This window comes from Puma concolor, chromosome A3 (genome assembly GCF_028749965.1).
Source record: "Puma concolor isolate L17-30 chromosome A3, mPumCon1.1.hap2, whole genome shotgun sequence".
In the NCBI taxonomy this organism is placed as follows: Eukaryota; Metazoa; Chordata; class Mammalia; order Carnivora; family Felidae; genus Puma; species Puma concolor.
This window is the reverse complement of record NC_141669.1, coordinates 119994832-120019145: the sequence shown is the minus strand read 5'-3', so window position 1 is coordinate 120019145 and position 24314 is coordinate 119994832. Positions and strand designations below refer to the sequence as shown.

Below are 24314 nucleotides of genomic sequence, written 5' to 3'. Positions count from 1 at the left end.
GACGAAAATGTCAGCTTTGTTGTTCGTAAGAGCTGGGTTGGGGAGGGCTCCCTAATACCTAACCCCCTCTGAATGCAGGCTGTCCCCACCGCCACCCAGGGGCAGAACTTTCAACAGGATTCTTTAAGAAAATATGCCACCAAACCGAGGCATCCGGCAATCAGGGTGACATGTTGAGCTCTGAAAATACGAATGGGTCAATTTTTGATCACAGATTTCAGCTGAAAATTAGGAAAATCCTGAATGGGCTGTCCTGTGTGCTCAGACAAGGGAGCGCCAGGGACGGGCCCAGCTGTTTTTCCGGCTTCAGAAAGGTCCCTCAGGAATGGAGGTGGAGAAGGAAGATGGGTGACCCACAGGCTTTCGGGAGGACTCCTGCTGAATTGTCCCAGAAGGACTGGGGTTGGAAGTCAGAGTCTAGGGACACAGAAGTGGTCAGATCAGAAAAGTCACCCATTGTCTTGGAAGGGGATGGTGTAGGTTGCAGGTTTTTCACATGACAATGACCCCTCACAAAGCTGCCTTCTCCATGAGAGATGACAGATGGTGACAGACTTCTAATGGAGATGCTAGAGGAAATGATCTTGGACAAAAGACCTTATGCCCGAGCCTGGCTTGGAGAGGCAGGAATTCCTGCCTTCAGGGGACAGTGGGGGCTAGCTGGACAGGGAGTTTATCAGCACAGAACACAGTAGGCTGGACATCAGCCTTTGGTAACTAACTGAGCATTCAAGGCAAATATTTCACTTTGGTTCACTATCGTTCACCATCCTTGCTGACCATCTCCCATCTTCACTCTTAGGCACCCTGGATTTTCCTGGGTAAGGTCATCGGAACTTGCTGGCTCATTTCCTGGGCCTTCCGAGGTAAAAAACAGAACACTTCTATGATTTCATCAGAGCTATGCTGTTGGTTGATGGTTCAAGACAGATTTATTTAAAATTTGGAAGTCTGTCATCCTACTCCTAGTGTATTAAAGGATCTTTAAAAAAAATTTTTTTTTTTTTTACATTTATTTGTTTTTGAGAAACAGAGTGAGACAAAGCGTGAGCTGGGGAGGAGCAGAAGAGAGAAGGAGACACAGAATCTGAAGTAGGCTCCAGGCTCTGAGCAAGCGGTCAGCACAGAGCCTGATGCGGGGCTCGAACCCATGAACCGCGAGATATGACCCGAGCCGAAGTCGGACGCTCGACCGACTGAGCCACCCAGGCGCCCCGTTCCCATTTCGATAAATACCACACATCAAGGAAGCGCTGAGCCCCCTCTGTCTGACTCTTGCTCCTGTAACCACGACACCAAAGGACACAGGGGACTAAGTTCATGTTTCGTGGTGAGCGAGGTGCTTTGAGCCGTGTGGCGACTAGACAGTGCTTATGCTTTACCCCTTTACTGAAGTTTATTCCGGTGGCCGGCAGGTAGGTAGCCAGGGGCGAGCCGCCCAGAGTAAGGCTAAGGGCAGCCGTAAAGAAACCACGAAGGGACACGGGAAGGAGGAGGAGGAGAAAGGGGGGGGGAAGGGGTCACCTGTTCAGGCGTGTGTTCAGGTGCCACAGGCTCCCCGGTGACTAGTGTCCATGTGGAGGGGGCCCTCACGGGAGTGGAGGCAGTGCGGCTGCAGCCTCCGGACCCCCACGGGGGCAGGGGCAGCCCCAGCTGTGATGTCGTCCCCTCCTCCGGCCATGGCTACTCCTCTTCAGTGTTCGGCCTCTTCAAGGTTGGCCCCCAAGAGCAAGAAGTTCTGGAGAGGAGGCAAACAGGACCCACAAGAAAGCTCACTTTGTGAGCAGCGTAGGAGAGGGGCTTCCCGACAGGGGAACCCCCACTGGGTCTAGAGGCACGTTCTCACTTGAACCGAAACACTGGGTCAAGTGCAAAGGCCATGCCTTTAGGTCTTGGAGGTTTTTTTTTTTTTTAATTTTTTTTTTTTTCAACGTTTATTTTATTTTTGGGACAGAGAGAGACAGAGCATGAACGGGCGAGGGGCAGAGAGAGAGGGAGACACAGAATTGGAAACAGGCTCCAGGCTCTGAGCCATCAGCCCAGAGCCCGACGCGGGGCTCGAACTCACGGACCGCGAGATCGTGACCTGGCTGAAGTCGGAGGCTTAACCGGCTGCGCCACCCAGGCGCCCCAGGTCTTGGAGGTTTTTAGAAACACTGTCCCGGGGCGCCTGGGTGGCTCAGTCGGTTAGGCGTCCGGCTTCGGCTCAGGTCATGATCTCGCGGTCCGTGAGTTCGAGCCCCGCGTCGGGCTCTGGGCTGACAGCTCAGAGCCTGGAGCCTGTTTCCGATTCTGTGTCTCCCTCTCTCTGACCCTCCCCCGTTCACGCTCTGTCTCTCTCTGTCTCATAAATAAATAAACATTAAAAAAAAATTAAAAAAAAAAAAAAAAAAAGAAACACCGTCCCTCTCAGCTGCCTGCCCCCCGGGAATTTATTTGCATTTCCCGATCCGCTGAGTTCTGGAAGACACGCATGAATGTCACTGTCCGTCCCCCAGAAGTTTTTTCTCCCAGGAGAACAACGTGCCTCTGGGTGCTGCCTCAGTTTACTCCCCTCGCATAATTAATTTATAAGGATGTAGTCTAGAATTACCTTGGAGTAAGAACATGCTATGAACACTGAAGACATGGGTGTCTCTGGAGTTATAAACTGTCATTGTCTCTGTCCCTGCCCCTGACGTGCTTCTTGCGCTAAAAGGCCTGGTCAGTTTTTCTCCGGGAACATCCCTTGCTGCTGTGGGAGGGAAGGCTGGCTGGTGGCCCAGTGGGGACTCTCACATCACCAAGGAGGTTCTGGCTCATCAACCCGGAAGTGGTGCATCTAATCTGACCCCTGTGCACGCTTTCCTCTTGTCACACATGGGTATAGGGCCCTCCACATTGCTGATGTGCAGTTAAGGTGTTTGAACTGAATTACTGGCAACTGAGCCTTTCTGCACGAAGCCAAGATTCCACATAATCCAAACCTGTGTCTGCCCTCCAAAATTTAAAACAAATATATTTGTTCCTATAAACATTAGGTCCAGGATGTAAGCGGGAATCAGGGGCTCCCCCTAATGTCTACCAGCCCCGAAAGCAGCCCTCCCAGGAGGCCCTAGGGCTCCCCATCCAGACCCCACGTCTCACTGACCTTGTGGACGTGGAGCTCCAAACTGTTGAGGTAGGTGTCCCTTGGCAGAGGCAGAGGGAAGCCCTCCTCAAGCTTTGCTGGAAGATAAACAGCAGAGAGACACGGGTTGGACGGAGAAGGCTGAGGACGTGTGGGGACACAGCTCACTGCATTGGCCGCTGGCCGGTGACAGGGCGGGCTGCTTTGAAATGTGGTAGGCTGCTGGATTCGGGGCCGGTTTTCTGTGGGGAGCGGGGCATGTAGATGAAAATGCCCGGCAAATGCGGCTTCCTCAGGAGGGGACAGATGTGGACAGCCTCCACCAGCCAGAGCGGCCCGGGATGGGACATGCTCTACTTATAACCAGGGACTCGTCCCCGAGGACCATCATCTCTGCCGCTCTCTCTTTTCCAGGATGACTTCCTGCTCTAACCTCGTGGTGGTAAAAGGCAGGTGGTGAGGCCAGCTGGAGAAGGCCGTGGCGTAGAAGGAGGCCTGCTGGTTCTCCGGCAGCTACTGGGCCAAGCGCTGCTTCCATCAAGGTCAAGGTCACCGAGCAAGTCAGTCACCCATCCTGGCCCAGAACCCCGGGGTGCCAACTCCAGATGTTCTCCAGGTGCTGCCTGGAATGCCCCTCATCCCTTGACCCAACTCCCTGTGCTTTGGGACTCAACTTGACCCTCACCTCCTGGAAGCTTGGACCGACCTCTAAGTCATGTTCAATGCCTCCTCCTAGCTCCCACAGCACCCTGTGCTTCCTCTGTCAAGGCATTTGTCACGCAGGTTGTCACTGCCTGTTACACGTCTGCCTTCCCAACAAAGCGTGCGCTCCATGAGCGCGGGGTCCCGGAAGAAGAGGGGCTCAGCCTGGTAAGCGGCAGGCCGACTGATCCCTGACTCCTACAGAAAGGGTAGAATTCAACGTTTGCACGGTAGCAGCTAGGCTTACCGTTGAGAGAGGGGTACAGGGTGTGCAGCGCGTAGTAATTGAGGATGGCTTCCATCAGATCCACCTGGGGGGGGGGCGCAGAGCAAAGGGAACAAACAAGATGTGAATGAAAACGAGTCCGAGGGAAGGACATCTGCCTGGCCCCCGCCTCCAGAAACACCGACATGCCACCCCACTCCCAAAGCAGGTTGGCTGCGGATGAACAAACAGCTCCTTACTCCCGATCTCCTAAACCCCACTCTCTGACCTTCCTTCGCCATCAGGACGTACAGGCTCATCTTATGGCAACCCCGGACCTGAACTGCCGTCGGGATATTTCGTGGTTCTTACTCCACTCTGTGCAAACACTTTAAAATTTTGCTGCAGAAGTTTTAATGTGTTTGGTGATAGAGCGCTGCCCCAGATCCCCCTGAAAGAGTTAGCTAACCCATGCTGGACGCCCCAGATTTCCTGTCAAAATTTCTCAACTCTGAAGCCCATCAGCTCTAAGGGCTTTGGGTAAGGTGTTGTGGACCCGGGCTCCTATTATCATGATATCACGACACTGAATATATACCGAGAGCTTACTCTGTGTGAGGCACTTTGTCAAAGGGTCTTACTAAATTCATTGCCCCGTGTCACGTGATAGCTCCCGTTCGAAGTAGCTGGGGTGGGTATCAGTATTCCCATTTTACGGTCAGGGAAACTGAGGCCCAGAAAGGTTAAGTCATTTTCCCCACGTCACGCAGTAACCCAGCGGTACATCTGGTACAAGCGCCCAGATCTATCTTCCTTCAACGCTCTTGATGTCCACGTCCTGTTGCCTCTGTTGGCCCTCAGGCAACGCCCTTCTTGGAGGATTAACTTTTAGACACGGCATCCGTTTCCACGATGCGTTTTCTGTGGCCTCCCCCCCCCCCCCCCCCCCCCGGGCCGAATCCCTGCTCGGAGAACACGCAGAAGAGGTGCTGGGGAAAACAACTCACGTTGAAGTAACGGACGTTGGAGTGTTTCAGTTCCAATTTCAGCTTACTGCGTGGAGAAAGAGAGGCACGGGTCACCGTGAGCCGTGACCGCTACTTCCTCGCCGTTACCCGAGGGGAGCACCCAGTGCCCACGGGCAAGGCCGTTTCCCCGGGGCCTGGGCACCCCAGCGTTTCTCTGCAGTGTGGCGCATTTTTAAGGCCTTCAAGCATGCCCGGTGATTTAAGAAGAAGCGATGTTGTTAAAAATAAGGCTGGCAGAGCATCTGCAACAACTTACATAAATTGTGACGATACAAACACTGACTGGAACAAGCGGGATACAAAAACTAATGCTCTGCTCGTCCGATTATGTAAAACGGCACAAAAAACGGAAGGAAGCGGGAAACTAGTACTACGTGGCAGGGTTTGGGGGGATTCGGGGTGGTTTTCTTTTACACCTTTGCAATTTCCAACTTTTTCTTGCCATGAGCACGCGTTATTTGCATGATAATTATGCAAACAATTATCATTGTTCTTGTCTGGGAACAGACAATATTGTTCCAGGGACCTCGGTTGCTGTCGCTGTAGCAGCCAACGCCCCCCCCTCCCCCCGCTTTCCCCATTGAACCTCCTGGCTGCTGGCCGGGCTCTCTTGTTCAGGGATTCTAACTACCCTGGGCTGATCTCTGCTTTCTTCTCATAGGGCAGAATCGTTCTGCTAGTTCCTTGATGAAACCACTGTGTGAGGTCCTCTTAAGTCCCCCCTCATTTTGTTGTCTCTCCACAGCCCAAGCCCTTGGCTGTCCGCTCGGATACTGCGACCCCACCCCTAGCCAGGTTTATGCATAAACTCAAATTCTGGGACCTCTGCACGGCCCACATGTTCACCATGGGCTTCTCTCTTTAAAGGCCTCTAAAGGAGATGTTCATCTTAATGGGGTCAGTGCACTTTAATCAGCCAACACGCATCTAGCCCCGGAGCCTGGAATCAGTTCCTCTGACGCACCCGCTGCACCCGTTCCCCAGCAGGCAGCAGCACCCAGAGCCAGTGACACACGGGACACAGGTGAGGGCTCCAGACGGAGGACACCACCAGGGGAAGCGCCAGCCCTCGCTGGGGATATACTCCCTCCTGCCCAAAGCCTGCATCCCCCCCCCGCTGCCCCCACTGGCCCCCTGGTTAGGTAAGGACTTGCCTACTGACCCTCTGCATCCCAAATCTCCCTTTCTCCTGTGCAGGTTACTGATCGTTTTTCTCAATCTTTTATACAAAGTCCCTGCAGAGCCCCGCGTCTTCCAGGTAGATTACGATTCCTAAGTTATCCCTTTGCGGAAGTCCGGCTCCTCCACTGACGCCTGAGAGGGGACAGGGAAGCATGACTTTCATGCGTGCCATGTCAACATGCCTTTCCGAAGGGGCACCCAGATTACAGGATAGGCCAGCCCCCGTGGAGATCTCTGTTTCCAAGGGTCAATGCCAGTCCTATCAGCGAACAGACTAGATGCTCTAACCACTGCCGGGTTCTCCCCATCTTGCCCTATTTCCTCCCCTCATCCTACGGCCTCTTACCTGCCCGTGGTGACCGAACCAACGACCCTGCCGGAGCTCACATTGATGGTGGCGGAGACGTTGGTTGTCTAGAAAACCAAAGGGGGGTAACTCAGACTCTCAGCCCACGTAGAAGTCAGGTTGGCTCCCAGTCCAGGAGAGAATTCTTCAGAAATAGAAGCCACGGCGGGATGTGGAACATGTAGGTGAAAAGGAGTGACCCGAGGATTGTGGGCTGGGGATGCAGAATGTTGGTGGCTCCCCAGCCGATTTTAAGAAAGGTGAGCCGGGGTTTTAGAGGTCTTAATGGAAGCATCAAAAAGGGGAAATAAGCCGGAGCTAAAGACACAGAACATTCGAATAGGGAGACCGTCCACCGACAAGTATGACTGGGCTTTGAAGCAGGTTACTAAGAGAAGTTCAGAGAGTCCCTGAGCCCTAGGGACATTTAAAGATACCACCAGCCGACCCCGAGGCCTGGTCCGTCGAGGGGTGGGGTTGAACCAGGCGACATCTAGGGTGGTTCGCTATTCTGGATTTATGTCTCTTGCCAAATTTGGGGAATTCCCAGCCATTATTACTTTGAGACTCTGAAGACATGAAGGTGAGATCTTTTGTCGGAGTCCCACGGGGCCCTGAGGCTCCTTACGTCTGTTCAGTCTGCGGGTTCGGACTGGCTCATTTCTATCGTCCTATCTTTTAATTCACTCCTTTTCTCTGTTCCACTGACACACCCCGGCAGGGGTGTTGGGCATGTTGGTATAGCCTTAAGCGAGTTATGGATTGTCTATAAGTTTTCTGTCTTACGAGGCTGTCCCGTTTTTGGTCCTTTGGCTAGAGACAGGAGGATGTTGTTGGGGCTCTTTTTTGCTTGTGCCTGGGAGTGTTTCCACCTTGCCCCAAATTGAACTCTGTAGGGCAAAAAGAAAACCCAGGGCACTCATCATCATGCCGTTCCTTAGATCCTGAGGCCCCTGGCCCATCCACCTTTTTCTCTCTGCCTTTCAGAGTTTTCTTGTTTATTTTATATGTAATGTGTGAGGTTTTTGGTTGTACTCAGCAGGAGTGGGGGAAATGCACATCTATCTAGCCCATCTTCCCAGAAGCAGAAGTGTTTTGCCCCTTTTGAAATTGGATTGTCATTTAAATTTTTTTAATGTTTATTCATTTTTGAGAGAGAGAGATAGAGGGAGGGGGTGGAGAATGAGCGGGGGAGGGGCAGAGAGAGAGAGGAGACACAGAATCCGAAGCAGGCTCCAGGCTCTGAGCTGTCAGCACAGAGCTCGACATGGGGCTCGAACTCACGAACCGTGAGATCATGACCTGAGCCAAAGTCGGACGCTTAACCGACTGAGCCAACCAGGCGTCCCTGGCTTGTCGTTTTTATGACTGACTTGTAAGAGTTCTTTATATATTCTGGAAGCACATCTATTCCCATATATATGCTTTGCATATTGCTTTGCTTTCTCTCTTTCTGTGGGGTTTTCTCACTTTTTTGAATTATGTCCTTTGAAGCACAGAAGTTTTTAATTTTGGTGACGTCCAGTTTACCCATTTTTTAATTTTGTTGTTCATGCTTTTGATTTGCATCTCAGAAGCCTTTGCCTAACCCAAGGTCAAGAAGATTTAACACTGTGTTTTTTTTCTGAGAGTTTTGTAGTTTTAGCTCCCACCTTTGGGTTTGGGGTCCACTTATAGTCAATTTTTTGTGTAGGTATAAGGAAGGGGTCTGGTTTCATTTTGCATGTGGATATCCAGTTGTCCCAGCACCATTTCTTAAAAACTTCTTTTTGGGGCACCTGGGTGGCTCAGTCGGTTAAGCGTCCAACTCTTGATTTCGGCTCAGGTCGTGATCTCATGGTTCATGGGATCGAGCCCAGTGTTGGGGAGACTGCTTGGGGTTCTCTCTCTCTCCTGCTCTCTCTGCCCCTTCCCCACTAGTACGTGTTCTCTCTCTCAAAATAAGTAAACTTAAAAAAAATCTTATTCTTCCTCCACTGAATTGCCTTGGTCCCCTTGTTGAAAATCATTTGGCTGTAAATATGGTGATGTATTTCTGGATTCCTAATTCTATTCCGTTGATCCGTATGTCTCTCTTTGCACCAGCACCACACTATCTTGATTACTGTAGCCTTCTAGTAAGTTCTGAAATAGGGAAGTAGGAGCTCTACAGCTTGTTTTTCTTTTTCAGGATTGTTTTGGCTATTCTAGGCCCCTGGAGTTTGCATATGAATTTTAGGATCAGCTGGTCAAAAAAAGCCAGCTGGGATTTTGATAGGGATTGTGTTGAACGTGTAGCTCAGTTTGGAGAGTATTGCCGTCGTAAGACTTCTTTACATTTTATACCTTCTTTAAAAAGGTAATTTGATGATTGTTATTTATACTAATTTCAGAAGGGTTGTGCTTTAAGTCAAACACGTTTTTATAGCAAATGTAAGAGTGCGCAAGCTAAAATTGTCCAGCGTAGCTGGAGGGAATGACTTTTAAGCTTTCTCGCAATTGTGACAGTGTATGATGTGATTAAGTATGCCCTTGGGAAGCCTGAAATGCAAGGTCCCCTCATGCCGCTGGCAAGGAGAAGCAGCCTCCGGCGTCTATGAACTGTGCAGTCTCCCGGTCCTTCAGAGGAGGGAGAGGCTCACACCGTGGCAGGTGGAACCCCTTGCTCCTCTGGGGAGCTGGGATCAGACTTACCACCCTGAGTTTGAAGAGTAGCTTGCGCTCAGAGGAGGTGGGCAGGAGAGCGAAGGCCTGGATGTCTATCACTGGACTGAGGGTCACACTTCCAGGGGTGAACATCAGGAACGGGGCCGATTCGGGAGACGTCTCAAGCTCTAGCTCCGTATTGGGGTACAACCTGGCCAGCTGGAGAAAGAGGGCAGAGACTCAGGGGAGGGCGGGAGACAGACAGAAGGAGCCCGAGCTGTATCAGGGAAGGGCAGGTGGGCAGATCCCCAAAGTCCAAACTTCCAAGGGCCTTTGACCAGCAGTGGAAGTATGACAGGAGGGCGGGCATTGTGTTTTCCAGAACTCTTTCCAATAGACAGGTGTTGTCTAATAAAGCGAGAGACACCCCCAGTGGGCACGCTCCGGTAACAGGGATGGTCGCCATACTGCTGCCTATGCGGCCCAGCTTGTGTTGACTACAGTGTAAGTTTGGGGCTGGGGCTGAATTGCCTGGGTCAAGAGAGGGGGCACTGATTGTTCTCCACTCGGCTTCCGCCGCTTTTCAGCTACGCTTCACATATCCGTCAAACAAATATCAATTAGTGGCCTAGCCCCACATTATGAGCCGGCCCGATGTGCCCTCCCCCCTCGTGCCCCAGAAAGATCTTATACATTTGCGCTGGTTCGGTGCTATCATCTCCCGTGTGACCCTCCCAGCGACCCGGCGGGTCAGGTATTATTATCGTCCCCGTTTGACAGACGAGGAAACTGAGGCCCGACAAGACGGAGTTCCAGAGTTGGAGAGTTCCAGAGATGGAGAACTCTCTCTAGAGTTCCAGAGATGGAGAACAGCAGACCCAGGGTTCAAACACAGGCAATCAATCCGAATCCAGATCCTGAGACTTTATGCCACAAGGGGTCAGAGAATGATGGGACTTGTGCATGCAAAAATTAATAGCTTTTATCTTTACCCCCCGTTCTAATAGGTAAGCTGTTTGGAGGAAGTGTAGGCACAGCTCGTGGCCATGCCAGTACAACCTCCACATCTGGTCTAGGTCGAGGGGTTGCCTTATACTCCGAGATTAGTGTTCACGGGTCTTACCTGAGGAATAATGGCCCGGAATGAGTTGGTGTGCAGGCGGATTGGAGAGTCCTGGGGAATCTGCAGTAGAAGAAGCACGAGGCTACTTGAGATGCAGGACGCGATGTGGACTTGGAGGTCAGACAGCTTGGGTTCAAGTACCGCTCCTGCCAGTTTTTTGGCGGACTACTTTCCGGCACCCCTTGCTAGGTCCTGTGCCTGGAGAATGGGGATGATCATGATAGCACCCGCCGAGCAGAGCGTGCGAGGACTGAATGAGACCATGTGTGGGCAGAGCGCCAAGTGCCTGGAAACTCAGTCAACTCTTAACAAAAGTCGGTTTTTGTTGTTTATAGTATCTCAGGATGCTCCCCTCAAGGGCCAGTGAGGTCTCGTAACCAGCGCGACCTGGATTTTTTTTTTTTTTAAATTTTTTTTTTTTTCTTCAACGTTTTTATTTTTATTTTTGGGACAGAGAGAGACAGAGCATGAACGGGGGAGGGGCAGAGAGAGAGGGAGACACAGAATCGGAAACAGGCTCCAGGCTCTGAGCCATCAGCCCAGAGCCCGACGCGGGGCTCGAACTCACGGACCGCGAGATCGTGACCTGGCTGAAGTCGGACGCTTAACCGACTGCGCCACCCAGGCGCCCCTGCGCGACCTGGATTTAATCACTGCCAGAGATGGCTGGCCCCCCAACCTCTCTCATGGTGCCGTCCTCTACCGGCCCCAATGACTTGCTGATTTTCCGGCTTGGCGAACGCTGCCTGCACCTGTACGCAGCCCACCTTCCTGGATCTCTCCTCCCTCACGATCCCCTCTTTCCGTGGGCTGCTCGTATGGCACTCATCATAGTGCTTGGCTGTGGGGGTGCGAGGCTCAGACTTCAGGGGGTCCACTTCCAGGAGGGCAGGTGGCTGGCAGCATCCTGCTGTCTCATCCAGGCCCCACACCGTTCGTGCTGGGGCCACACTCTCCCAGACAGCCCTCAGCCCCCGGCGGAGAACAGCCAGGGTGTAATAGATCTGGAGAATTTGGTGGTCACAGGCGGGATTAAGACAATGAGCCAGACCGGCGGGGGGGCGCCTGGGTGGGTGAGTCGGTCACGCCTCCGACTTGGCTCGGGTCACGATCTCACGGTTTGTGGGCTTGGGGGCCCTCCAGCACTCCTACCCAGCGCGCCCGCCTGCCCCCTCCTCCACGGTGTCGGTGTCGGGACTGCATCTCCCGCTGAGGGCTCTCCCTTCCTACTCCCCCTTCCTCTCCCCTTTATCCTTCACGGGCGCTGCCCCTCATCCCTCTCTCCCAAGTCCACTGCCACTTGGAGGACCGGACAGGTCACCACAGAGTCTGGCTTACGTTTGAAAGTACTACCAACAGTAGCTTATCTGCATCGTGGGTCAGACACCACGCTCTTTACAGATCCCTGGGGAAGAGGCAGCTCTGGGATCCACATGCACAGACGGAAACTGAGGCACAGCCTGAGTTTGAACCCACATGGCAGGTTTCAGATGGCACGTTCTTTCCCTGAACACCGCTAACCTTGGTCTACCGTCCTGCCTGACGCTCTCTCCTGGGACCCCCAGGCTCCTCCTTCTCTTACTCACGTGCTGGTTTTGGATGGTGAAATTCATGCGCCCAGCCTGGTGGTAAACCCGGCTGGCTGTGTTGAAGACATACTCGGAGACGGCAAAGTAGACCGGGTGGTCCTGTTTCTCAGACAGCCTGATGGGAGGAGCATCGAAGGGGGCTGGGGAGAGCCAGTTTCGGCCAAAGAACTCACCCTGGAGACAGAGGGACACATCACCCACCGAAGGTTCCTACCAGAGAGGGTGCCCGGCAGAGGCATCCAAAGCCTGCCTAGGGGAGTCTCCTGCGCCCTGGGTGGTGGTTCCTCTCCAGAATGTGGGCCTGGGGTCCTGAAAGTGTCCTTCTGGCCCCACAATATTTAGACCCCGACAACCGTCCCAAATCTCCCTGTTATCGAGCCGGGTGGGGAGGTATGTGCCGTGTTCTCCCAGGCTCAGGATGTGGCACGTGGAAAGCATGTGGGAAGCATGGAGTCTGGAGATTAACTGTGTCCGTGTGAACGCTGGCCTGCCACTTACTAGCTCTGGGACTTTGGGTGAGTCCCCAGCTTCCTTGTGCCTCGACCGCTTCATTTGCCGAATTAGGATGGGGCCAATGGTTTCTAGGTGGCATAAATTTTAAATAAGTCAATATTCGTACAAATACTCAGCATCTGGCACATAGTAAGGAGCAGATGTGTTCGGTTCGTAAATACGATTGGAGGAGGCTGGCGCTCTAGGGCCTGGCTCAACCCCCCGGGGAATCCTGCAGGAGACTGGAATCAAGAGAAGGTATATTAGTTTCCTGTTGCTGCTGTGGACACTGGCCAAGGATGGGGACTTATAGGCAGATGGACTGGAGAAGGAGGGGAGGAGCCGACTCTGGGAGGTAGAACTGATTTTCTGCTAGTCCTGAGCTCTAAAGTCCCGTCTCCACAGCAACTTACCTTGAAGGGTGTGTCTATGACTTGAGAAGTCACTTGGGGAGCTCCTACTAAGCTGTAGTCAATGCCGGCAACCTGGTCAATCATGGCGATAACTGTGGAACAGGAAAGGGACAGCGTTATGAATAGGGTAGTCAGACACAGTTGTGTGCGTTGTGCACTGCACAGTTTCAGGGCTCTCCTTTCGCGTGGACTTTCGCCTTTGGAGAATGGAAATGGGGCTGGGGCCGATCCATGGTACCTTCAGTCACAAAGAGAGTGCTGTGTGCATCCGTTCACTCGTTCATTCAATGTTTACTGAGCATGTGCCATGTGCCAAGGGTAATGCAAGAAGGCTGAGGAAACAGCTGAGCGAGAGAGCCCAAATCCCTGTCCTTTGACAGTCCAGGGTGGGGAGGAAGATAGGGAAAGACAACTGAATGCTCGAGCAAATAAATGTAAAAGTGCAAGTCTGTTAGGTAGCGTAGGTCCCTTGGACGGTATCAGCCGTATAATAGAGGGTGAAATACGGGGTTGCAGCTTGATTTGGACAGGGAGTCAGAGGAGGGGTTGCTTGGGCTCTGATCTGAAGGAGGAGCGGGTGTTGACTCAGTGAAAGGGGGGTGGAAGTGGGGCAGGACGTTCCTGGCAGAGGGAACGGTATGTGCAAGGATCTTGTACCAGTACAGAGCGTATTAGAGGCGCGTAGGGTGTATCAGAGGAGTTGGCGATGTTCGAGGCATATCGGGACTGTGTGGCCGGCCGCATTGCCGGACCACGCAAGGCCTTGTCACTCGAAGCTGGGCTCAGTGTCCTGAGAGTCAGAGGAATCTTCGCTAGGTCCCAAGAAAACGGGGAGACCGGACCTGATTTTAAAAGGTCCCTGTGGCAGCCAGAGGGGCAGGGCTGGGTGGACCCCCGGCCCTACGCGGGGAGTTCAGAGCATCCCGGTTTCGTTAAAGCAGCCAGGGCAGAGCCGACCCGTGATTCTCCCATGCGTTTGTCATTCTCTGCCCACCTCGTGCTCCCGGCAGGTTTCTGAGTCACTACCCTTACTCTCCTGAGTCCCCCACCTCCGGAAGAGACCCCCAAGAGAGGGGGTTACCCCGTATCCAACTCTAGAGGTCCTTAGTGGGGAAAGTTCTCCCGGGGCTCTTGGGAGATGATGGTGATGGCTCCAGGGGTACCGGGTGTCCTGGCATCTGATGGCACCCAGAGAAGGGAGGGGGCCTCCAAACCTGGCAGCGTCCGGAGATAGGGCTCCAGGTGAGAGGCTGTTGACTTCCGGACCATTTCGCAGATCTGTCCAAAGTGCGTGAGAAAGTCAGGTGAGTCTCCCTCTACCCTCTGTCTCCTTGGCCCTGCCCTTCCCCCCACCACCCTCCAGGAAACCTGGGTTATCTCCCCACCCTGTAGGTAGGTGTGTGAGGGGGGCAGGAGCGTGTCGAAAGGGAGAAGAGGCCGCTACCTTCATCAACACGCAAGACTTGGTCACTGTGCCATTTGGGCTGGGCCACACACGGGGGCCCAGCTTAAGTTCCTAGACTTTTCTGGAACCCACGTTAAAAGTGGATGGTGGCCAAGTCTGGCCCCGGGGTCTGCTCTTGTCACGGTCCTCAGTTCAATGTCTTGGCAGCTGAGGGGCAAGAAGTGTAGTACGTAGACGCGCTTATTAGAGAGCGAGGGGTAAAGCAGACGAGCTGTTAGGTGCAGGAGGCAGCTCTTGAACCAGAGGCTCCAACCCCTCCTTCCTCAGCGCCTTGGCTTCCTCGTCTTGCTCTGGCTCCCGGCTACCTGGGAATAAGGGATCCTACGGAGCAAGGTGCCTGGGCTGCAGGCAGTACTGATAAAGGCCACCAGAGGGCCCCAAAGCAAAGCCAGAAGGAGAGTCCTGAGACCAGGTCCTCAGTGGCCACCAGCCTGCTCCCAACGTCCAGAATTCCGGCTTGCACGATCCCAGAAGTCCCTACGCTTCCGATTTCCCAACTTCTGCTATTCCTACACCACCTCTCTGACTTGGCCTTTCTCACCTCTTCATTTACTTAATGTTCACTTTGCATCAAGGGGCCTTTCAAGAATCACATACGCGTAATAAAAAATACAGAAATTTTATAGCACTTGTCAGCGAAAAGCTGGCCTCCCTTGGCATACACACGATATAACTGGGAAAAAAGAATACAAGGGATTGAAAAAAAAAAAGCCAGGCTAGATACGGCTGCCTCGTTGGATAATGCTCCCTTTTTTTTTTTTTTTTTTTTTTTTTGTGAGAAGCGTTCAGGATACGTTGACCCCAAATGGAGACTTCCCCTTTGATGAAAGAGGGAGAGGACTGCAAAGGGGATCACTCGTTCACACCATCATTCTGCATGATGCAATACCGAGGCTCCACAATCACTTAAAATCAACGCTTTGTTTGGGGGAAGTTTCCCCACTTTGGGAACCACTGTTTTGTGCAAACTCCAAGCCAGCTTGCATCAGGTGGGCCTGACCTGGCCTCTCCCGGAGCACGAGGAAAGGGCAGCGCCACCCAGGAAGCTGGCCCTGCTGGGGCCTGACCTCGCCCACCCCAAGCCCCTGGGTCAGAGGTCCTCTCTGTCTTCATATCTCTATCTGCACCCTCAGTCCTGTGGGGGCCGCAGCCAGGGCTCCCATCCCGGGAAACTGACCAGTCCTTGGGCTCAGCCTCTCCGACACCTGCCCCATTCCCCACTGGACGCAGGGTATCCAGATTTTTCCGGCCCATGTTTCCTATATTAGCTGGGCAGAGACCACAACTTGCCTCTGACCTCAGCCTGCTGCACAGGGCTCCTGGGGCATACATGGCAATGAAAATAGCCTCGTGTCAGTTACTCTGCCCTTCCTCTGCATGAGGCACTCATCAGTGCCTGTGTGCATGATGTCATACGGTCCTCCCACCAGCTTTTCAGTGTAGACACTGTGATTATTTCTGTTTTATAAATAAGAATCCCAAGGCTCAGGGGCGCCTGAGTGGCTCAGTTGGTCAGGTGACTGACTTCGGCTTGGGTCATGGTCTCACAACTCATGAGGTCGAGCGCCGCATCGGGCTCTGTGCTGACACCCCGGAGCCTGGAGCCTGCTTCGGATTCTGTGTCTCCCTTTCTCTCTGCCCCTCCCCCACTCACACACACTTTCTTTCCTTCTCTCTCTCAAAAATAAATGAAACATTAAAAAATTAAAAAAAAAAAATCCCAGGGCTCAGAGAGGGTAAGCCCGTTAACCACAGCATCCCAGTCAGACAAGTTGCAGAGCTGGGATTTAGACCCCAGAGGTCTGACTGCAGGACTCATGTGGTCAAGAGCAAAGATTCCGGAGGGTGAAATGCAGTTGAGAAATGAGTCTCCAACAGTAATGCTGGTGAGTGCTCTGAGCACAGCCTGTGTGCCAGGAGCGCTAAGTGGTTATCGAATCAAATCCTTACCAGCCCCTTTCAAGGTAGGGCTCATTGTCCCAATTTTACAAATGAGTAGAGTGAGGTTCCAGGGGGTCCTTCAGTGTGCCCAAAGACACACACCAGATAAGTGGAAGAGGCACTCCCAAGAAGAGGCACTCTTTGCCTCCAAGGCTTTTTCCAGAGGTGAGAGGTACTGAAGATCAGCCCCACTATGATTTTCAATATGGCGCATTTGGGGTGGGGGGAGGGTGAGCCATATTTAAGAATATTTAAGAATGAGTCATATTTAAGTTTCACCTTAAATATGGTGAAAAGGATATCCGAGATTTTCTCCTAAAAAGTTTTGGATTTGGTTTGGCATTCATTTAAATCCTTAGAACACCTGGACTTGATTTTTGTGTATGGTGTGAGGGAAGGATCCGACCAAAGTCACTCGTCCGTATGTCCGTAATATTATCTACAACTAGATATCAAACACTCTGCCAGCTACAAATGCCAATTTAGCGTACGTGGTCCCACAAACTTAGGAAAGCCTTGAAGTTTGCTTTTGCACCATAAATGAAGAAAGTTTTACGAAGCACATTCAAATGACAGCATACTTAAGAGGCAAGGCTCTTTCCAAATATCAAATATGTACCTATGTACGTGCCAAACTGTCCTTGTATTAATCACAAGTCTACTTATCCTTTTGCTTACCTTTTGTTCTAAGATGTTTTTGAAATTGTTTTCAATTCTTTTATGGAAGAGGTTCAGGATCCAGCTGGAAAAAAAGAGGAAAGAAGTCAGGATCCACTTTGTGATTAACTGGGACTCCAAAAAGGAGGGCCATTCGCGGATCTGATCTTCCCCCACATTGTCCCAAGAAGGGACCCAGCCAGATGAGGAACTCTCATGTACTCTTAGTGGGAACGTAAATTGGTGCAACCATTCTGGAGGAAGTATGGAGGATCCTCAACAAATTGAAAATGGAACTACCATATGACCCAACAATTCCACCTCTGGGTCCTTATCTGAAGAAACTGAAAACGCTAACTTGAAAAGTTATCGGCACCTCTGTATTAACTACAGCATTATTTATAATAGCCAAGATATAAAAAAAACCTAAACGTTCATCAAAGGATGAATGAATAAAGAAAATGTGGTACACACACACACACACACACACACACACACAGGAATATTAGTCAACCATAAAAAAGAAGGATGTCTTACGATTTGCAACAACATGGCTGGTCCTTGAGGATATTACGCTAAGTGAAATAAGTCAGACAGAGAAAGACAAATACCATACGATCTCCCTTATGCGTGGAATCTAAAAAAACCCCACAACAATCAAGCTCATAGCTACGGAGAACACATTGGTGGTTGCGGGGCCAGGGGGCAAAATGGGCGGAAGAGGTCAAAAGGGACAAACGTCCGTTACAAAACCAATAAGTCATGGGGCTATGACGTACAGTGTGGTGACTATAGATAATAATGCTCTATTGCATATTTGAAAGTTGCTAAGAGTAGGTCTTAAAAGTTCTCATCACCATAAAAATACGTGCAACCCTGTGTGGTGACAGATGTTAACGAGACTCACTGTGGCGATCATTTCACAATCTATACAAGTATCGGGTCACTGTGTCGTACGCCTGGAACTACTATAACGTCATGTGTGAATTATACCTCAAGAAAAGAAAAAGAAAGCAGGGTAAGGTCCATTCTTTATACCCTACGAAATCCACTGAACAACTTACCTGGCAGTTTAGCAAGTCGTTATTCATTCAACAAACATTTACTGAGCTCCTCTGATGGGCCAAGCACTGAGTTAGGTGTTGAGGGGCCACTGGTGAATAACCTCCTGGGCTCATGCTGTGAGTCTAACCCACTTCAGGTAAAGCTGCTCTCAGAGAAACCCTCCCCACCCCAGGTAGCACTCGGTGAGAATTGTGCCCCCAAACAGACATCCCACGCTATGTGCTCTCCTGGGGTGAGGGTGAGAGGTTGTGGGAAATGATTGAACTGAGTCTGTGGAATCATGTCTGGTAACATTTTTTCTCCCATAGATTTTTCTTTGCCATTCAATGCTTGCTGATTGAGTGATGTGTATTATGAATGTAGGTATATTATAAATTCATGCAGTAAAATCGGACACAAGTATTCCCTGGGATTCTGCAGAACGCATCTTGGACTTTCCAGGGTTCTGTCCCCTGAGCAAGCCCCAGGACTCATAGGCTGGGTGAACGTTGGCCCCCCTGGGTGGATCTGAATGACGCTGGCTGTAGAGAGCACGGCTGGAGTCCCTGACAGCTGTGGGTGGGGTGTTGCTTCCAGAAAAGCCCACCCCCTCTGACACCTCTGAGGACCCCTCCAACACTGAGTAGAAGCATAACAGACTGAAGCAGTAAGAAACTTTCCTTGGATCACAGACTTCATAAAGTCATCCTGGCCCCATTCCTCCTCTTGTTGCCCAGATTCAGTCCAACTCCTAAATCTGTCACATGCCCTTTCCCCCACGTCCACTGCCATCACCTGCCTGGGACATTATCATCTCTCACCCGGACAACTGCCTCTCTCCTCTCTGGTCTCCCTCCACTCACTCTGCCCAGCTCTAATCTCCTAGGGAGTGATCTTCTAAAAAAAGCCAATCTGATCATATCACTGCCTTTCTTAAAATCTTTCAATGGCTCCCCGCTGCCTGACGTTGGAACAAAGACTAGAGTCTGGCTCCCGCCTATCCCTTTCGCTCTTTCTAATTAAGCACCACCCCTTCAAGTACGCTGGCCTCCGCTCCCTTCCTGGGAAGTACAGACTTTTCATGCCTCAGGATCTTTGCACATGTTTCTTCCTCCACCGGAGAAGATCCCCCTTCCTCCTCTTCTGCTAAGAATCAAGGCTCGTTTCAGATACCCTTTCCGTGAAGAATCTGTCTCTGCCCAAATGCTAGGTAAATCCTCTGTATTCACAGCATCTGGACTCTCTCCTTATAAGCGTGTTATCACACCTATGTTGAAAGCAATTCAATAGATATTAATATACTTTATGTCTCCTTCCCCCCACTGGAATACGAATTACACCAAGGTGGGGACCCTGTGGGTTGGGTATCATCTCGTATTCCTAGCATTGAGCTCAGGATCTGACAAATAATAGGGGATCAATAAATATTTGTTGAATGAACAATTAAATAGTTACCAACTCCCCACTTGGGTCAAGACCATGGGTAATCATACTTCTGTGTCCCTATCAGTGGCACCCACCCATGCAGCTATCACCACCATAACAAACTAGCTAAAATATTTCTCTGGCCGCCACTGTGTTCATCTCCATTGTGTGTGTGTGTGTGTGTGTGTGTAAACTACACAGAATTTCATGGCTTTGCTCCTGAGAAATGGGGTATTATGCCCACCCAGTTAAAACAATACAGTAGTGGGACACCTGGGTGGCTCAGTCGGTTAAGTGTCCAACTTCGGCTCAGGTCATGATCTCCCGGTTCGTGGGTTCGAGCCCCGCATCGGGCTCTGCGCTGCCAGCTCGGAGCTTGGCGCCTGCTTCAGATTCTGTCTCCCCCTCTCTCCGCCCTCCCCCTGCTTGCGCTCTGTCTCTTTCTCTCTCTCTCTCAAAAATAAATAAACGTAAAAAAAATTAAAATTAAATAAATAAAACAATACAGTGGTTTAAAGCCATCCAGGCTCAACTAAAAGTTTCCTTTTCCAAATGGCAGCCTTAAGTTCAAAGCCCCTCGTATTTGTGCAGAAAACATTTGTCAGTAGAGTAAATGCACAGTTAACGGTCTCTGGGCTTCCTGAAATATAAATGCCCCCGCAGCTGACAGGATTAAAGGACCCCATGTTTCTGTTGACATTTTTTTCCCCAACGTGGTCATCCAGCGAATTCATGTCTAGCAAAGAGGTGATTGGCTATTCGTTCTGTTTGCCACCGCCCCCTTGCCAGTTCCCTTCTGCTCTCCTCTGTGTCCTGGGGGCTGGCCTCTGGAGATTCATCCCTCAGGCTCTCTTGCTGTCTGGCTGATGAGGGGGCGCAGGCAGGAATGAGCGAGGGGTTGGGGTATTTACACCCAGGTGTGTTCCTGCTGTGCCACAGGGACGGGGTGTGTGAGTATACCTGCCCCAGGGCCCCTTCTCCAAGGTTCCGGCTCTTTCTAGGTTCTGGCAACACCCTTCCCTCCCCTTTCACCTTCACCCCTAGGGGTGGTAACAGCTTCCTACTGTCGTCAGTCTCCAGGAGTTTCAACACCCCTTGTTGAACATCCCTGAGCCCTGTCCACACTCCAGTTAAGATTCTCTTCATCAGATTCTTAGCAATTAGGCCCTGTGTCCTGCCAGGATCTGGGCGATGCAGTGACAACCCCAGCGGAGGGAAGGCGGTCATCTGGGGACTGGCATTATTCATTCGATGTTCACTGAGCATCTCTTCCGGGCAAGTCACTTTGGAATCCTGGGTTGCCATTAAAGGCCCTCTTGCCCAGGTGCCGGCAGACTCCTTCTTAAAGGGCCAGATAGTGCACATTTTTGGCATCGCAGGCCACACGGTCTCTGTTGCAATGACTCAACTCTGCCCTTGTAGCGCTAAAGCAGTTGTAGACGACATGGGAGTGAGTGTGGCTGTGTGCCCATGGCTTTATTTACAAAAACACGAGGCAGACTGGATCGGCCTGCAGGTTCACTGACCTCTGATCTTGATGAACCTTAAATCTTCCTCTTATGCCCCACTGGGAGCATCCCTGGGTGGGCCGGATGTCGAGGCATCTCCGAGAATCTCCAGCAAGCATGTGGAGTCTCTTACCTTAGAGATCCAGAAATGTCGACGCTGACGTGGCCAATGGAGTTGCTGCAGTGGGCCACAGAGGCAGTGGGTCGTCCAGACTGGTCCTTGCCCAAGTTCAGAGAAACCGAGATGGAAATGCCATCCACACGCACGTCGAAAGTACCATCGAGGGTGCTGATTGGGAGAAATGGGAAGCAAATGTATGATCAGTCCCCTGTAGGAAGAGGAGCCAATAGAATGCAGACCAGTCCCCAGTTCCCCACTAACTAGCTGTGTATCCTAACTGAGCCTCTACTCTGTCATGAGCTAAAACAGCCAGCATTTATTGAACATCTGCCGTGTGCCAGGCAGGCACACTGCTAAATTTCTTACATCTGCTCTGTTATTAAATCCACAACTGCATCTATGAGATGGGTTAATATTGACCCCATTCTACAGATGATAAAATAGAGTCTTCAGGATAGTCAGATCTGGGTCCTTCCTAGACGGGTTGTTTAAGAACCCAGAAATGGAAGCCCAGAGTGGGAGGACCTGCCCTTGCCCAAATCTCACGCAAATCCACTCACATGAAAGCCTTTTTCACCTTCCAGTTCCCGCTGACAGACACGTAGTTATTGGTCAAGGAGGCTGTGATCCCCTGCGTTGGGCGTAGTCTCAAATCCGAGTTCCTGAGCTCGAAGCGATGGATCTTCAGTCTGGAGAAGGAAGGCAGACTCTCAAACCCAGAAAAGCCAGGTGCCCGTTAGTCCTCCACACGAGGCTCTCGGCTCTAGGGTTGTTAGTGATTCGCTGTTTTTATGAATTTCTGGCCGCTTCACTGTCCTCTACTTGGCTCTTCGGTTCTTCTAACACCTTGGAGAAAGTTCCCTATGTTAGATTCCCTCCATCGAAGTTCCTCGTGTGGATTCTGCTTTTTCGGCTGGTCCGTGATGGATACAGTCACCCTACCTGGTACATACCCCCTCCCTGTGGCCATTTGAGTTCATGGCTCTTGTCAGATCAACACTCATTAGTTCACTCAACCAACATCCATTGAGACCCCGTTCTGTGAGACCCGGTTCTAGGCACAGAGGACACAGAGATTCACAGCTCAGCCCTTGCCCTTGAAGAACTCCCAGTTGGTGGCAGATCTGGATGTGTTAACAAACTAAAAAGTATCCCACTGTGAAAACCAGATGCAAGGGATACTGTAGGGCTGTGGGTAGGGCTATTGACCCTTAAGTGGCATGGCCTGATCCCTCATCCGGGCAATCGGGAGAGTACCTGGGGGTCTCTGGCAGAACAAAAATCTAAGGGTAGTTTCTATAGCACTGACCTCACGGGGCTCATAAATGGTTTCTAAGTCTCTCCTTCCCATCCTGATGATTCAAGAAACATATAGAACCTTCCAGAAGCCCCACAAGAGCTGGCCGTGATCCTTTTGCCTTTAACCCAAGTGAAGATTCCATGTTTATTTCCTCCCACCCCATGAACCTAGGCCCCCATTCTTCCTCCTCTGCTGCCCCTGCAGTGGAGAATGGAGACCTCACCTGTAAAACTCATAGCTCACGCTTTTAATCCAACCGACTTTGAAGCTTCCTGAGAAATCAGGCAACTTGACCGTGGACAGCTCCTTCTTCAGGGTGGCTATTCCATAGCGGTGGGCTGAGGGGAAATGGGGGGAGTCAGCTCATTCCCTGGGAGGCAGCCAAGCGTAGCAGTCGGATGCCTGGGCTTTGAAATCACACGGCCTGGGATTGAATGTAGGACTTGTCATTTACTATTGGTGTGCTCCCAAGCAAGCCCCTTGAATTCCTTGCGACTCGCTTCCCCCCACCCGTACAATGGTAATAACAATGATACCACCCTACGCCTGAGAATGAAATTAGATCGTGAATTCCAAGTGCCAGGTAAGTGGCAGTTGTTATCTATTCATTCAACAAGGTCGTGGAAGCAATGATACGATACCGTGGGAGCTTTTGAGGAATGAGTTACTGCAGTGTAGTCAAACCTTCGGGTTTTTCACCATTGCCCGGACCCTGTGTTACCCATGCAGATTCCCAGGCCTCGCTTCCGTCGGTAGTAGACGGATCTTCGGAATCGGTATTTTACCGTGTGTCCTAGCAATTCCAGGACAGTCCGCTGGCCCCCTGGGGAAAATGCCGGTCTAGCCCCACCCTTAGCCTCCGCTATTCAAGATGAGGAAACTGAAGCCCAGAGAGTGACATACCCAGGGTTTCTAAGACCCCTTCTCCTGGTTGCGACACCACTCTGGTGGGCAACAGCCACACCAGAGGGATGGCCGACCCCCTTACCGTATTCCAGGCCTTTTCTGGTGATTCTGGCCACGAACCCAGGATTAGACGCCCCTTCTGCAGACCCAGAGACCTCCGCCAGCAGCAACAGGGCCAACACCACACAGGACGGCCTGGCCATCATCCAGTTTTCAGCAGCGTCCTGGGCAGAGGTTGGTCAGGCTCTCTCCGTAGGAGCCTCCCTTATTGAAGGTGACAGCAGAACTGAGGTGCTTATAAAGCCAGGGGCCAGAGGAGGAACTGAGCCAGCTGGAAGAGAAGACGGGGAAAGTTCAAGGCTTTGGGGCAGTCCAGTTTTTAGCAACTTGAGACGGGGAGAAAGTCGCCTGTGGAATCGTTTGAGGTTTGTTTCTGGCCTAAGGGCAGCGGAAGTGGGACCACAACCCCCACCCTCTTCCTCTTCTAAGCTCTCCTGCCCGGTGCTGCCAGAGGAGCCTTCCTGCCACACCTCTCTCGTGATGAACACCTCCATTCATTCTCCGTTATTTACAGACTGAAATGTCAACACCCCGTTGTTTGGCTCTGGCGCGCCTCTCCAACTAGACCTTCCACTGCCTTAGCTTGCCAGGCCTGTGCTCTGGCTCCACGGGCCCCCCGCGTTCTCCCCGCTGACGTCTTGCAAGATGATCTCAAGTCAGGCCACACGTACGACAGATGGATTCTGCGACTCTAGGCTCCAGACAGTTGTAAATATTCTCTTGTTTTGTTTTTTTTTTTTTTAATTTTAACATATATTTATATCTTTATTTATTTTGAGAGAGAGGGAGAGAGAGAGACAACACAAGCAGGGGAGGGGCAGGGAGAGGGAGAGAGAGAGAGAAGCCCAAGCAGGCTCCGTGCTGTCAGCGCACAGCCAGTCGTGGGACTCGTACCCACGGAGTGTGAGATCCTGACCTGAGCTGAAATCAAGAGTCAGATGCTTAACCGACTGAGCCACCCAGGTGCCCCTTGCCTACATTGTGTTAAAGCAACTTTATTAAGATATGATTTATATGCAATAAAACACGGACTTTTTTTTTTAATGTTTATTTATTTTTGAGACAGAGAGAGA

General features: G+C 51.4%; 1 protein-coding gene across 1 annotated transcript; it reads right to left on the bottom strand.

The window, feature by feature from the left end:
* Positions 1–232: 232 nt before the first annotated feature.
* LOC147582726 (lipopolysaccharide-binding protein-like) lies at positions 233–23518 on the bottom strand. The gene is made up of 15 exons (XM_086702175.1): positions 23264–23518; positions 22499–22613; positions 21536–21664; positions 20988–21143; positions 16899–16962; positions 14029–14092; positions 12815–12906; positions 11907–12083; positions 10321–10380; positions 9246–9416; positions 6573–6640; positions 5024–5069; positions 4059–4122; positions 3131–3207; positions 233–1738 (listed from the first exon to the last, which is right to left on the bottom strand). The coding sequence occupies exons 1-15, from the start codon at positions 23385–23387 to the stop codon at positions 1694–1696; spliced, it is 1452 nt and encodes a 483-aa protein (XP_086558301.1). The 5' UTR covers positions 23388–23518; the 3' UTR covers positions 233–1693.
* Between the last annotated feature and the right edge of the window lie 796 nt (positions 23519–24314).

What these genes read in the sequence shown, in the direction of transcription:
- LOC147582726 (XM_086702175.1), bottom strand. Translation starts at nt 23,387, where the DNA reads ATGATGGCCAGGCCGTCCTGTGTGGTGTTGGCCCTGTTGCTGCTGGCG. An exon ending in CAGAAAAGGCCTGGAATACG is followed by an intron (nt 22,614 to 23,263) that starts GTAAGGGGGTCG and finishes ATTTCCCCTCAG; the next exon opens with CCCACCGCTATGGAATAGCC. An exon ending in TGGAGCTCCACGTCCACAAG is followed by an intron (nt 1,739 to 3,130) that starts GTCAGTGAGACG and finishes CCTCCTCTCCAG; the next exon opens with AACTTCTTGCTCTTGGGGGC.